This window comes from Oncorhynchus mykiss, chromosome 23 (genome assembly GCF_057628025.1).
Source record: "Oncorhynchus mykiss isolate SJ-2025 chromosome 23, ASM5762802v1, whole genome shotgun sequence".
Taxonomy (NCBI): domain Eukaryota; kingdom Metazoa; phylum Chordata; class Actinopteri; order Salmoniformes; family Salmonidae; genus Oncorhynchus; species Oncorhynchus mykiss.
In genome coordinates this window covers 10,893,821-10,909,576 of record NC_143044.1, presented here as the reverse complement: position 1 = coordinate 10,909,576, position 15,756 = coordinate 10,893,821, and the positions used below count along the sequence as shown (strand labels likewise).

General features: G+C 47.7%; 1 protein-coding gene across 50 annotated transcripts in view; it reads right to left on the bottom strand.

The window, feature by feature from the left end:
- Positions 1–15,756, bottom strand: part of LOC110502424 (dual E2 ubiquitin-conjugating enzyme/E3 ubiquitin-protein ligase BIRC6) — a 141,982-nt gene that overhangs the window by 8,552 nt on the left and 117,674 nt on the right. For all 50 annotated transcript variants that reach the window (XM_090216829.1, XM_036959768.2, XM_090216833.1 and 47 more), the window contains 6 exons: positions 14,385–14,530; positions 12,502–12,612; positions 11,563–11,780; positions 7,622–7,783; positions 6,909–6,986; positions 4,211–4,399 (listed from right to left, as the gene is read on the bottom strand). In XM_090216829.1, the coding sequence (XP_090072955.1) occupies positions 4,211–4,399; positions 6,909–6,986; positions 7,622–7,783; positions 11,563–11,780; positions 12,502–12,612; positions 14,385–14,530 (904 nt within the window). The remainder of the gene's footprint in view (positions 1–4,210; positions 4,400–6,908; positions 6,987–7,621; positions 7,784–11,562; positions 11,781–12,501; positions 12,613–14,384; positions 14,531–15,756) is intronic.

Genomic DNA, 15,756 nt, shown 5'->3' with positions numbered 1-15,756 from the left:
TTGAACCTTCCGGTTACTAGTCCAACGCTCTAACCACTAGGCTACCCTGCCGCCCCAGGTAGTGTCAATTAAAACAAACTTTCAGGAGACAGTTCACAGACTTGTCAATTTAATGACATTTTGCCAATTTATTCATTACTAAATGTAATGAATAAATGACTAAATGTAGCTAACATTATATAGTTAATCCAGAGGTTCTTACCTTTGCCTCCATTCAGCAGTCTCGTCCAGATCATGGCATTTGTAGTTCATGATAGCCACATTAGCATTTTATTTAAATCGAGCCGAATATATTGATAAGTCACCTTGTCCAAGAGAGATTTACAGGGTGATGAAAAGTCACCTTGTCCAAAAGAGATTTACAGGGTTATGAAAAGTCACCTTGTCCTAGAGAGATTTACAGGGTTATGAAAAGTCACCTTGTCCAAGAGAGATTTACAGGGTTATGAAAAGTCACCTTGTCCAAGAGAGATTTACAGGGTTATGAAAAGTAACCTTGTCCAAGAGAGATTTACAGGGTTATGAAAAGTCACCTTGTCCGAGAGAGATTTACAGGGTTATGAAAAGTCACCTTGTCCAAGAGAGATTTACAGGGTTATGAAAAGTCACCTTGTCCAAGAGAGATTTACAGGGTTATGAAAAGTCACCTTGTCCAGGAGAGATTTACAGGGTTATGAAAACGTCAAGCCAGGGTAAGCCGAAACACAGCCCTTATTTGAAGTGTTTCTAAAATCACCTATGGGGGAAAAAAATAATGGTGGACCACTAGGTTTCATGGGTATTATGACTCATACTGTGGTACTCTTGCCACACAACAGTGGATAGCCCTGTGGTAATGAGCTCCATCCCTGTGTGGCCTGACAGGGGTGTCGGTCTCGCTAAGCTCCTGAGGAGAGAAAACACTGGTTTCCTGAGATTTGGAGGGGTGGGTTTTGGATGTCACCCGCAGCACCGCCTCCCCTAATAACCTACTCACCCCTCGGCTCTCACACACACTGGGAATTATATTTCAGCGGCCGACCTGTTGTTCCTAATACCACCTGACAATCTCCTGCTGCATTATTCAAGGTTGCTTTTTATTCTCCATCTCAGACTATAAATAGGGCATAAAAACTTTGGAAATCTCACACATAATCCCCCGGCCACAAAAATAAATGTCTATGGAGTCACCGCTTTCACGGTTCACCTGAGTTCGGAAAGAGACCAGGCTGAGCTCGGGGCACCATCAAAACAGAGACGATAGTACTGTATGCGTGTGCCACGGCTATACTTCCTACAAAGGCAAAGTAGGTAAAAAATGTGACTGCAGAATCTGACAGAAAGCAATTTCTGGTACTTCATGATGTTTTCTGATCGACTGGCTTCTTTTTGTGTCAAGAAACAAAATGCCACATTAAATCAGACAATATACCTGGCCATCACAACAGATCAAAATATTTGTGACCAAATTCGTCGTTTCCACATTTCGCCTTTGTAGGGCAGTAGAGCTCGCCAATGTTTGCGGACAGTATTTCCGTCTGTCTCCGCCATGGGCTTAGACGGGAAAAGGGCAACTCAGGAGTGCCACATGAGCCTAATTGAATTTCAGGAGGGCACTCGGGCAGTATTGTAGAGGCATGCTGGTTTTCCCAGCTCCCATGGTCCATTTCATATTGAGCCACTGATGTCAGAACCCTGTTTTATTACAACGGCTGCTATACCATGCTGACCATTTTGTCCCTGGGACCCGAAAAAGAAACCGCCCCTCTTCTACACAGAGCATGGGATAATACTGGGAGCTGGTGACACGGGTTTGGCTGTGTGTCTGGAACACACACAAGGTACTTCAACAGTACCTCTACCTCAATAGATCAACTTAAACACAGAGACCAATTGTTTTGAACTATTCCCCAAACTATACATCTGATTCTTCTCTGTCAATGTGTTCTCCTGGTTTGATGCATTTCTCTAGGTAATTCCGTACATCTATTTTTCCGGGGGAGACAGGTATGGTTCTAGATCTATAAAATGGAGTAACACGGGGCCAATAGATTCTGGACTAGCCTCCATAATATTTCAGTCTGGCTTCCCTCCCGGTCTCTCTATACAAATGACAGAAAGGACATGGCAGTGCTTTCCAAAATGCCACATCCCCACTCTGTCTCTCCAGCCTGGCCAGCTAACAGGGCTAATCACCAGCGTCTGACGGCCTGCTAAATAATGTCTAGTTGAAGGAAAACATTGGTCCGGAGGCTCAGGTTGAGACCCACAGACAGACGTCCTCTCTTTTCTGATTGCAGGTAGAGAGAGACCGGAAAATACATTACTGTTTGGCAAAGCGGAGGTTGCTTGGCAGAGCAGCAAGCATCTGGGATCTTAATTTAATTCCGTGTTTTCATCCAGGACTACATTACCAGAATCCAATATTTTAATCGATGTTGGCTGTGTGCGTGCGTGCATACACACACAGGTGAACAACGAAGCAAAGCCAATGACAATGGCATTATGAAGAAGTTTATCTGTTGCCGTGTCATGAAGCTCCCATGAGCTACAGTGTGACAGAGGAGATAGAAGCAACAGAGTGAGTGGAATATCAGAGGCTGACTTCTATCTGTTCCCAGTGTGAGTGATTAGATATCGCACGTTAGGAGCCAAACTGGAGCGGTGTCGATCTGTCTGTGGTCCCTTGGTTCCCGCCATCAGACAGCAGCACCCACACAGGGGCGTATGAGACGCTGACACCTGCCCCCCCAGCAAGGAGGAATTCATTAGAAACACCTCTTTCCTCTCTTTTTCTACTGCTCTCTACCTCCAAACCTCCCTCTGTTTCACTCTTTCCCGCCGCCCCCACACTATCTTTCCATCCCTCTCTACCTCCCTCTGCTTCACTCTGTCCCTCCATCTTCCCATCCCTCTCTACCTCCCTCTGCTTCACTCTGTCCCTCCATCTTCCCATTCCTCTCTACCTCCCTCTGCTTCACTCTGTCCTTCCATCTTCCCATCCCTCTCTACCTCCCTCTGCTTCACTCTGTCCCTCCATCTTCCCATTCCTCTCTACCTCCCTCTGCTTCACTCTGTCCTTCCATCTTCCCATCCCTCTCTACCTCCCTCTGCTTCACTCTGTCCCTCCATCTTCCCATTCCTCTCTACCTCCCTCTGCTTCACTCTGTCCCTCCATCTTCCCATTCCTCTCTACCTCCCTCTGCTTCACTCTGTCCTTCCATCTTCCCATCCCTCTCTACCTCCCTCTGCTTCACTCTGTCCCTCCATCTTCCCATTCCTCTCTACCTCCCTCTGCTTCACTCTGTCCTTCCATCTTCCCATCCCTCTCTACCTCCCTCTGCTTCACTCTGTCCCTCCATCTTCCCATTCCTCTCTACCTCCCTCTGCTTCACTCTGTCCTTCCATCTTCCCATCCCTCTCTACCTCCCTCTGCTTCACTCTGTCCCTCCATCTTCCCATTCCTCTCTACCTCCCTCTGCTTCACTCTGTCCCTCCATCTTCCCATTCCTCTCTACCTCCCTCTGCTTCACTCTGTCCCTCCATCTTCCCATTCCTCTCTACCTCCCTCTGTTTCACTCTGTCCCTCCATCCTCCCATTCCTCTCTACCTCCCTCTGCTTCACTCTGTCCTTCCATCTTCCCATTCCTCTTTCTACTTTCTCCCTCCCAAACTCCCTCTGCTTCACTCTTTCCCTAGACCCCCGCCCTCCTCCCCTCCCAACGCTTCTCACTACCCCCCCGCCCTCTTTCTACGCACCATCTTCCCCTCCCCCCTTCCCTCTAAGCAGAGTTGGTGACTGATCGCTATCTGCCACGCTATCAGCCTGCACGGCCCGTGTCAAGGACAGGAGGAAATTAAAAAACGAGCGATATGATCTACCTGGGAAATAGTAAACAGTGAATTTATTATCTGCCACGGTCCTAATATCGTCCCACAGGAGACAATTTATTGTGCTTTATCTGCCGTTTTTTTTGTGTGTGCAGAGGCTGGTTGCTACTGTAACAAGGGAGCATGGTGAGCGTAATGCTTTGTCATTACAAAGAACGATACTACAGTAGAATTGAGGGCCATTAAAACACTGGCGTGGGCCAGGTTGAGGTGCCAGGAAAGCTGCGGGGTAGCCTAATTGTATGTACGAAAGGGTGAGCCACTGTTGGATTGCCTAATAGCATGGTGGCGGCGGCGGGGGGGGGGGGGGGTTAGGGACAAAAGAGATTTAACCGCTCACCTCTTTGAAGCAAGGCGAGGGGTTGCGTAACTGCTCCAGCATGGCCCACTTGACGGAGGCCTGACGGATGTTTCCGTCATACTCGCGGGAGCTCTGCGTGCCGCTGGGGGTTCCGCGTGAGCGCTCGTAGCCCGGCTCGTTGAAGTAGGGCTCCGACACCAGGATCAGAGACTGCACCGATACCAGCACCTGAAGAGAGAAGGTTAACAGCCACTTGTAGGAAGGTTACCGAAGGGGGTGTGTGGGGAGAAAGAGAGAGGAGGGGGAGCAAGAGCAGTAAGAGAGCAAGAAAAGTTGGAGGAGACAAAAGCAGGGGGATAGGTGAGAACATTGCAGAGACCACAATGAGCAACGCAGCAGAACGCATGGGGGACACTAAGGGAGCGTCAGACAAAAGCATGATTTTTCACCCTCCTTCAATATATCTTTATTAACAATTCAATTAATACCCCGGGCTGTCTCAAGGAGACTGGGTACACGGCTCGCTCCATCACACCGCCCAGCATATATTAACCACAGAGCCAGACACTAGCTGGACGCCTGCCAGGCCAAGCTGGACAACACTCAGCATGTATCCTGACGGTCAAGTAGCTGTCCGCCTAACAATAGATCTAGATTACCCCAATCCTTTCCTCAACCATCAGTGGAGATGAAGAAATTGATACTGTGTGACTGCCAAGGGACCCTGTCTACTAACTCAGACCCTGGTGACCTTTCTACCCTCTCCTAGCCCCCACCCTTCCCCAACCTGCTCACCGCAACTAGATATCAGGACCAATATCAGGGCCGGCTGATTTTGACTTGACTCCACCATGTCGCCATTCAGCCTGCTATTTCCATTATTGATCTGGCAGACACCAACTAGAATGATAATCAATGGAGACATCTCTATGAACTCTCCAACCCTGAAAATGAGGGAATTAGAAAAGGGAACCATTTCTAAAGGACTCTAGCTAGGCTTGTTGCCAGATCAATATCCACAGAAACAGACTCTTTCCCTTCCCCATTCAGAGGACAAATATCTTTATTTTTTAATTATTTTTTTTACAGCTTTTCTGCTCCATATACACTATTGTTCAAAAGTTTGGGGTCACTTAAAAATGTCCTTGTTTTTGAAAGAAAAGCACATTTTTTGTCCATTAAATTAACATCAATTTGATCAGAAATACAGTGTAGACATTGTTAATGTTGTAAATGACTATTGTAGCTGGAAACGGCAGATTTTTGTATGGAATATCTACATAGGCGTACAGAGGCCCATTATCAGCAACCATCACTCCAGTCTTCCAATGGGACGTTGTGTCAGCTAATCCAAGTTTATAATTTTAAAAGGCTAATTGATCATTAGAAAAATCTTTTGCAATTATGTTAGCACAGATGAAAACTGTTATTCTGATTAAAGAAGCAATAAAACTGGCCTTCTTTAGACTAGTTGCGTATCTGGAGGATCAGCATTTGTGGGTTCGATTACAGGCTCAAAATGGACAGAAACAAATAACTTTCTTCTGAAACTGGTCAGTCTATTCTTGTTCTGAGAAATGATGGCTGTTCCATGCGAGAAATTGCCAAGAAACTGAAGATCTCGTACAACGCTGTGTACTACTCCCTTCACAGAACAGCGCAAACAAGCTCTAACCAGAATAGAAAAGAGTGGGAGGCCCCGGTGCACAACTGAGCAAGAGGACAAGTACATTAGAGTGTCTAGTTTGAGAAACAGACGCCTCACAAGTCCTCCACTGGCAGCTTCATTAATAGTACCCGTAAAACACCAGCCTCAACGTCAACAGTGATGAAGCGACTCTGGGATGCTGGCCTTCTAGGCAGAGTTCCTCTGTCCAGTGTCTGTGTTCTTTTGCCCATCTTTAATATTTTATTTTTATTGGCCAGTCTGAGATATGGCTTTTTCGTTGCAATTCTGCCTAGAAGGCCAGCATCCCGGAGTCGCCTCTTCACTGTTGACGTTGAGACTGGTGTTTTGCGGGTACTTTTGTCCATTCCGACCCAAGGGCTGTTGCTCTAATGACACCATATTCCATATACAGTGTACTACTTCAGACAATCATGTCACCCCATTTCGCATATAGTGCAAGTGCACTACTCAAAAGTAGTGAACTATATAGGGAATAGGGTGTTATTTGAGATTTGCCCCAAGTTCTCTACCAGTGTGACACAGACTACAGACTGGCAGTCAACGATAAAGCTAGTGATAAAACCCCTTAGCAGCCCAGCTCAGAGTGATAGGTGTCGAGATGGAATTGCCTTGCGCTCCCAAGTGGCGCAGCGGTCTAACGCACTGTATTTCAGTGCTAGAGGTGTCACTACAGACCCTGGTTCAATTCCAGGCTGTAACACAACCGGACATGATTGGTAGTCCCATAGGGCGGCGCACAATTGGCCCAGCGTCGTCCCGAGGTAGGCCATCATTGTAAATAAGAATTTTACTTGCCTAGTTAAATAATTAAAAACAACACACACGCCAACATAAACTCTATGAATGGCTTTACAATATGGAGGATCTTTCATGGCATCTGTCAAAACAGCCACCTATTAATACACACCCTGTGGTCACAGACACAGGCCGATGATCAAACATCACCAACAACTGATGGAGATGGACTCAGGTTTTGACAGCAGAAACAACCAAACACAGACCCAAGAAAGGGTGGTGGAGGTATAGTGCAGTGGATTTCTGTCTCACCTGTAAAAAGCTAGAGGTCTGAGGGTTCCACTTCTCCTCTGGTCTCCCGTGCCAGGTGTTGAGGATACTTAAACACACCTGGAGAAGACAGAAACAGATCAAGGGTTGAAGACAAGAGAATGACTGTCAGGTAAACATCCACAGGCCCTGCCTCCTACCCATCCACCCCTCAATCAGAGGGAAAGCTGAGAAGCAGTTTGCCCTGGCCCCCTCACCAGAGTGCTACCTCTGCTGTAGAAAGCCCACAGTAATTCTTAGAGCAGCTGTCTCCTTCCATTATGAAAATAGATGTTCCTTGTCAGAGTCTTCCTAATGAGGAAGAACAGATGAGGCAGGCTCCAGCACCTTCACGGCTTTTCACCAGGGGAGAGGGGGGGGGGGGAATAGTGTGCTTCTTTTTCATTTTGGCAACACACCAAAAATAAACTAGTGTGAAGGGAAGGCTACTCAAATCAAGCTCTCGCTCTCTCCACTCCAAGCTGTGAGGTTAACAGGTTGATGGTGCCACAGAGGGATCACTCTGGACAGACTGGTGCTGAATATACACTCAAATTAGACATATTTTTGTGGAAAGCCAAAAGCTGAAGGGACGGTAAACATTTTTCACGAAATGAACCAAACCCCCAACATTTAAACTGTTGATTAAAAGCTAGGCAGTTGACCCAACTCCTCACCAACCCCCTAACCCTGAGTAACTACTGTATGGGACTCACTTTCCCGTCGTTGTAGAGGTTTGGGTTAAAGCGCACGCTGTGTCCCCCGGTGGTCTCCAGGTTGACCAGGGGCGGGGAGTTGGGGTAGTCCTGGGGGAAGTACACGTCAAACTCAAAGCAGCCGTTGGCGTACGGCGTGTCTGCCGGGCCAGTGATGAGAACCTGCAACACACAGACCACAAGGGGTTAATGACAGTTCACTACCCCCCTTTTTCTTCAACAAACCCATTACCACTAGAGGTGGCTGACACAAAAGGACAGCATTTTTCGCCTGAATATCTCGTGGCTATTATAGAAATCCAATTCATTTCCACACTAGCTAATCAATCAAGGAGACCACAGGAAGTGAAAAACAAAAGAAACGGCAGACAGACAAACAGGCTTGGGAAGGTCCCAAAAAGGATCAAATAAGGGAAAAGGGATCTTGGTTATTCTGCAGGAATACCCTTGTGCTTTCAGTGACCAGGAACTAAAGACCTTTTGTCTGTATAAGTGGCTCGGTCTGATCGATACAGGGGAAAACCTCGTGGGGAGGTAGACCGCACTCCCCGCTCTGCTCTGTTCTTTGCTCACACGCGCTGAGTAGCGGGTTATTAGCTAGTCACAGGTATTCAGCCTCAAGGATGGCATGCCCGAATGGGGGGGCTGTGATTTACTGCATTAGCCGCTCGCAGAAGGCCCTGACAGCGGAGGGCTAATCTGATCTGAAACCCACTGCACCGAGACCTTGTTTCAAGAGCATTTGGCTCTGGCTTTTTAAAACAAAAAACCCTTTCAGAGTTTCTGTGGGGGCCAAGCTCAGAGAGACACTATCTAGACCAAGGAGGAAGGGCCAGGGATGCAAACTGTAGAGGCCGCAGAGACAATTTAGCTGTTTTAAAGCTAACTTCCTGCAATTCTACACATTTTGCCATGGATTATGTAATGTTGTCATGCCATCTGAGTGACTCATAAAATCAAATGAGGACCCCATGCCATTTTTTGAATTTTAGATTATCCCCTAGTGGAATGGTGGCAACTATATAGCAGTGACGGCCCGGCGCTGCTAAAATTTAGTATAGGGGAGACACTGCACGTTTTACTGTATAACAGAAAGGGCTACTGCAGAAAATAACTGATTTACTCATATCCAAATGCCTACCTGTGATTGGGCATGAGGAACGTAGTAAGGAACATAAATGCATAATGATCTGAATTTTCATTGTGTAAGGAAAGGGGAAAACACCAGGTTTATATGAAACCATCTTTATCCTACTCTTCAGATAACTTTACACACAGCCTTCCAATGAAAACGCTGCGTTTGCCTTGCAGAGGCAGTTGCAGTGCATTCGGTGTGGTGCATACGTTGGATTTATCGAACGTAGGGGTCAAACTGTACGCGTTGACAGAAATGGTAGCAGAAGGTGAACGTTGAACTTTTGTTGCACACATATCCAGATGATGCCGCGTACTATTTTGCGCAAGGATGCTGTCGGTGTGTTCGAAGCGTTACTCTCTCTCCCACTCTCCCTCCTCCACACACACACACACACACACACACAACACACACACACAGCTCCCAAAAGTTAGACACCAAACAGAATTTAAGGAACATCAGATGGATTTTTTTCCCCCCTTCAGATTTACCTTAGAATGAATTACATTGAGTAGGCATAAGCATCTCTTAGAGTAGGCTCTGTATCCCTTTTCTGTTTTTCCTGTGCAATCCAAATGTGTGCATAGCCAAAGGGTACCATGTTAGCTAGCTAGCCAGGTAACATGACTAAAAAAGGTTGTTTGTTACCAAACGGCCTTGAAAACGACCTTAAACGAGTAGTTTAAAAAGGCCCGCAACATGGTTTATAAAAATACGTAAATTATGCGCCAATTTGCGATAGAATGGGGTTTGGCTTGAAACGCAAGGTTTCAGTGACGTTAAGGCGCAAGCATGACCGTCCCTGTGCTCCGTTTTTTCTCTGGCAGTGGCACTCCGAGGCTGCGCCACAGTGAAGCCTAGTCAGGCTGGCCTGCTAGTCCTTACAGGCCAAATTAAAATATATCTACATATCCATAACAAAACCCCATCACTGTCTGCACACCCCAAGATCACCATCACGGCTAAATAACATTTAAAAACCGATGGGAGATGGGCAGAGGGAACGGACGGAGAGAAGCAGCAGAGTAGGCTTATGGCTGGTTAGGGGGGTGCGGCTGGCTCTACACAGCTGTCACATTGTGAGATCAAAACGGTGAATATCCCCTTTCATCCCTGAAGGGGGAGAGGGGGAGATCCTGGGAGTGTCCTGTGTTCTTGCATCAACAAACAAGGTGTCTGAGTGAAGTTTCAGGGAGGTTAGCTTTCCCAGCTGAAGAGGAGAGAATGGGCAGGGGAGGAGGGGGAGAGCTGCCCACGCTACCAGCTGAAGAGAAGGAGAGAATGGGCAGGGGAGGAGGGGGAGAGCTGCCCACGCTGCCAGCTGAAGAGAAGGAGAGAATGGGCAGGGGAGGAGGGGGGAGAGCTGGCCACGCTGCCAGCTGAAGAGAAGGAGAGAATGGGGAGGGGAGGAGGGGGGAGAGCTGGCCACGCTGCCAGCTGAAGAGAGCAGCTTGCTGATGGGGGAGGAGGAGTAGAGGCAGAGTGAAGCAGGCAGCGTGGAACAGGAACAAGACACAGAATAGTAATAAATAAAAAAAATCAAAGAATCACTGATCCGGGGGAGAGAGGTAGGAAGATACGAGAAGACGTGTGACGGTAAAGAGGACGTGGACACACTGTAGGTAGGTAGTTGGTGTATGTGAGAGAGGGAGAGAATGTGTGGGAAGGGTGAGAGTCAAACACCGACTGACTGACCCCTGTCTCAGCAGCGTTAGGTGTGAGGAGTAGCATGCCTATCCAAACCAGCAGAGCGCTCGCAAGATAGCTTGAGGGCACCAAGTGTCACTCAGGCGGTAACTACATTTCGACATTAACATTCAGACACTTTTAGTGTGCTTCCCAGAGAAGTAGGTGGGAAAACTGGAGCAAGTGGTTTTGCTAATAATGTCTACTAAGATAGCTTGATGCTACCGCTCCCGGTGAAAGAATGATACACTGTTTATGGCAGTATTTTTTATTTATTTAACTTTTTTTATTTTTTTAAACTATGCCAGTAGGACAGGAGCTCCCTGGGGACACTTGAAATGAGGGGGGCAACAACCCCAGATGGGTCACTAGACATCCACAATGTCCCACCACGTCCTCCAGCCTCTATCAACTTGTGGCCCGTTCTTGTGCTGCTAAGGAAAAAGTTGTGTTCTCGGCAGAAATAGAACCTTAGCAGACGAGGGTTTTGACATTTACCAAATGAGACTTTGCCATTAAATCAGAAAAGGGGTCAAGGCCATGTATTAAACGTCATTGGGAAATGAGTAAGACTTTCAATGACGGCATTGGAACGCGAAGCCATAGGCTATCAAGACCAGAAGCAGAGTCCCCAACAGACCAAATCCGTTTCCCAAATCCGCTCCCCCCCCCTGCTGCAACAACCGCAATTAGCGCAAGTCCTGCGGTTTTAATGCATCCATTTGACTGGAACAGTACTGGAAACACCCTGCTCACTTCTACAAGCATCATCATCATCATCAGCTGGCCATCATGCCTCAGGGCATCTCTGAATCAGACAGATGGGGTCTCCGGTAAAGGCATTTCATAAACACCTTGAATATCATTGAACAGATATCACTTCTATAGATGATTACGTAAAATGTGAGTGGCTAGTACTGTATGTATAAAACGGGGAAGGGGAAATGATAGGCTGGGTGGTTTGGGCTTGTAAAAGACATGCTGAAAGGTATGTACAGTATCAAATCAAGTGGATTGATTACTGTAGGTGTAAGATAGTCCTAAGAGAACAGGACGTGTAACTGAGTGTAAATGGTACAGCACAGAGGACCGTAGAGGACAGGGCAGTATGCATCTGTACCTTCATGATGTCCAGTCGCTCTTCGTCGCAGCGGACAAAGACGCTGGAGGAGGAGGAGAGGGGCAGCGAGGTGGAGAGCGTGACGGCCTCCTGTGCCAGGCGGCGGGCGCGGGCAGCGCTGTTGGCGTCGCTGGCGTTCTTCACCTGAGACATGTAGTGGTAGTTCACCTTGAACACCAGCTTCCCGTCATCGTCCTCCGAGACCATCTCAAAGGTGTCTGCCAGGGAGAGACCCAGCACAGGTATTAATGTCAATACCTACTGGGACTGCTGGAGAGAAGGTTTAAACACTTTCAAAATGGTTCACTACACATCAAAAGAATAAAAAGGCATGAAACAAACACCCCGTTGGCATATCATGCAAATATCCTCCCACTTGGATGAACGAGTACACATGTATCTGGCAGTAAACCTCTATTCAGTAATGACATGGCCCCTACGTCCTTTAATCATATTCCACACCAGGGTTCCTGCCTTGATACTGTGGCTCGTCGACCGTCTCGCTCTTGTACTTGGGCCAGAGCAAGTCTGTTTACATTCATGTCACTTGCGGTTACTTTAGACGTGTGCCGTGCGCAAAACAAATCTATTGCGGCACAACAAAAGTCCCGTAATCAACCACGGCGTGGCAGGATGAGAAGTGACAGACAGAAAATACCTTCCTCCCTGCAGACAGGCGGCAGGACTGCGTTATCTATCATTTCAGAAAGGGGTAGGAGGGGGTTTGGGGCTGTGCTGCTGCTGTGTTCTGGGCATTACGTGCACTGAGGGAGGGACCAACTGACAGCCAGCCTCAGAGTGAAGAGCCCTGCCTCTAGTATGTCAAAGCATTCCTCCTCTGTCTTGAAAAGAAACAGTTCCACATTTCCAACATACGGTACCCACCAAACCACAACTGGCCCAACTGTACACCACACATTGAACACAAAACGCACTCACCAAACTGGAGCTTCTTCATGATGGCCACGTACTTCTCCTCTAGTGAGCGTAGGATGGACATGGGTTTGGGTCTGGTTGTTGCCTTCTTCGAGGACTCGGCCAACTTCCTCTCTGATGGAGGGAAAGATAAAAAGAAAACCTTGTTACCACGGCAGGTTCAAAGTCATCCCTGTTTGAGAGCCCGGCTTACTGCTGTGTCCCGCCTGCATCTGGATCCAGACCTACCATCTTTACAATAATCTTCCTGGCAAACAAACACACCAACCACACTGTGATAAAGGACTGCTGAGGTCACCGCTTCATTGATATTACTGCCTATTCCACGCCGACTAAATCGATTAACATCGAAAACACAAAAAGTCATATTCAAGCCATATTCCTCATAACAAGATTATCTCAGAATATGATGGCATTCGCAGGTAATGGCAGGGTTTGTCAGACCTCCTTATCCTCCCGTTTTCACCTTCATATTGATGAATGAATCTGCAATCCGTTGGGAGATTCTCCCACCCCCTACCCTCCAATTTCTTCTGGGTCTTGTCGACAGCTAAACCATGTCCAAGACAAATGACAATGGAAACGGCCACCAATTTTCGCACCGACAGTCGAGAGACGGGGTAGAAAGCAGTTAATGCATTCACATAATTAACAGTCTATTTATAGCACCCCAGCTCCGCTCTCATCCTCTGCTTTAGTTACTGCTACCTGGACAGATGTACCTCCCATTAAATTACTGGTGCATTTTACTGGCCTATTACGACCAGACTTAGGATGCAAGGGGGGGGGGGGGGGGCGTCGATACTTTATTTACTCTCAGTTCTGTTGGCACGTTAGCGTTGGATATCAATATTTCTTGGAACAGTTTCCCAGTTTAACCAGTCTAATACTAGGCTGTAGGAACAGAGCTAAACGCCCGCCTTTTTCGTAAGCCTGCCGCTGGGCCATTTTAAAGACTAATTAAAACACAACGCATATCGGTCCAGCCCTCTATGCTGCCCATTCCCTTTTGGAACACGAATCCAGTGGCCATTATCATATGAATTTCCTTGTGTAAAGTGACGGCTGCATTGATCTGAGCATTCCCGCCGCCCCCATCCCCAAATAGAGAGAAGCACCTGGGGGGGGGGGGGGGGTGTTACGGTCAATCATACGTCAGATGCATCGGTTGGCAGCTTTCTTCAGCAACGGTGAGTAACGGCTGGCAGGAGTTCCCTGACAGCGGGTTTTATGACCCGATGCCCTCACTACCGAACCCTCCTGTCCTTCTCGTGACTGTCTGCACTATGGGTCTCCCTGCACCGTGGGGACGCAGACAGTAGGGCTGCATGGGGCCTGTGGGACAACAGGTGGCCACAATAGGACAAACGTCTCTATTTAGCATCAAAGCGATGTAAGAGAACGGGTTAACTTTTAACCTGTCACTGACAGAGTGGGGTTGGAGTTGGGTAAAGGACGTTCAGGCCTAAAACAGGACGTGTTTCCTTGATTAAGATAAAATTGAGACTTAAAAGGCTCCAAGTCAATGACAGCCCAGGGAATTTGTACTTGTGGAGACTAAACTTAAGAGACCCATTTTCTTGTCCTTGTCCCAAGAACACACAGGACAAAAGGGAGAGGTAGCAAGAAAAATGTAGACTGGGAAGACATTTGGGACCTGCTGAAATAATTCAGTCAAATTTCTAGGGGGGAGGGGGAGAAAATCTTTTGAAAGAGCCAAAACCAGACAACCTTTAAAAAAGGCACTGGCTAACATTTTACTGTGTCACTTCGTATTACAATAAATGTCTAAAAAAAAAAGCCAAGGAGGGTCCAGACTAATAGTCCCCTTGCTCGGCATGGTTTGGCCCTAGGCCAGAGAGCGACGTGTGTGCGGCCAGCCTTACCCTGGTTTGCCTGCCGTAGGCTGGTGGTGGCAGCGTAGACAATCTCAGCCGTCCTCTGGATGTCAGGCACCAGCAGGGTCAGGCCCTCAGGCTCTGGGTCTGAGCTATCAGGCTTCACCACGCCTTTTGCCTTGTCTTTCTTTGACCTGAATAACAAAAAGAGGAGTTCAGTAAATCAACATAATCCCTGCCTGCAGTGACATATATCGCTAATTTACTTGCATTGCAGTCAATCACGGAAGGAAATCTGAGGCGACAAGATTACTGATGGGAATAGAAATGTTCAATGGTCCTAAGGAGTGCTCTACAGTGCAACAATTAAACATTTTGGGCGGTTCTGTAGATGATACCCGTGTCCATCTGAAAAGGAGCATATTGCCCAGTGAGCCACAATCCGGGAGCAAAATTGATATACCCATTCCCAGTATTTTTCATGCTCTGTTAAAGGGGTGTGCATCCAACGGTGAAGCCTCAAACCCAAAAAGCAAAGACCATCTGACCCAATGTTCAGACAAATGTAACGAAGTGGCAAGGACACCATTCCTCTTGTCCAGGTGCCACAAATACTTTAACCAGTTTTGTGAAGACTTGCAGCATAAATAATTTGGCGCGCACAACTAGGTAAGCAGAGACATTGAAAAAACGTCCCTACTTTCATCCCAGTTAAAATTAAAATAAGTCCCTGCATCAAAACTCCTGGGTTAAGTGGAAAACCCCAGAGGTGGCTGAAATACACGAGGGACGTTAAAACAGTCATTTAACCTTGTGCATAAAAACGCAGTGGGAGCTGAGAGGAGAATGGATTCCGCGGCCTTGCTGATGGGTGGCTGAAAAATACACTTTCCACATAACCTTTTGTGAAGTTGAACAGCCGCCAAGTTCCCTCCCCTTTCTCGCCCCTCTGCTCCACCAAGGACAGTCAGCGAAGGTCTTCTGTCACCAACCCCCCCCCCCCCCACCTCCGTCCTCATCGGCCATTTCATTCCATCCCATTGCAGGCCAGGCGGCCAACACATGCCTTGGCAGGCTGGACACAGATGGGGAGAGACAGTTGAAGAGAATGCCTAACGCTCTGCTGTGGATGCCCAGCTGTCCCAACCGCCCCAAGGCCCTGCTTTCATTAGAACTCTCTCGGTGTGTCCGGACCTCAGCCCTCAGAGTCCAGCCTGATGTAATGCCTGTGGATATGATGCTTATGAATGCATTATCGCCGAGTCCTGACAGAGCCGATAGCAGGGCATTTTTCTTCCTCATCCCCGCCCCCATCACTGGTGAAGAAACCACAGCTTCAAGCTGGACCACCCTCAGACAGTAATCCTAAGTGTGTTGCTGATAAGCAGCAGGGGTACAGACCACCAGGTAGGTCTGTCAG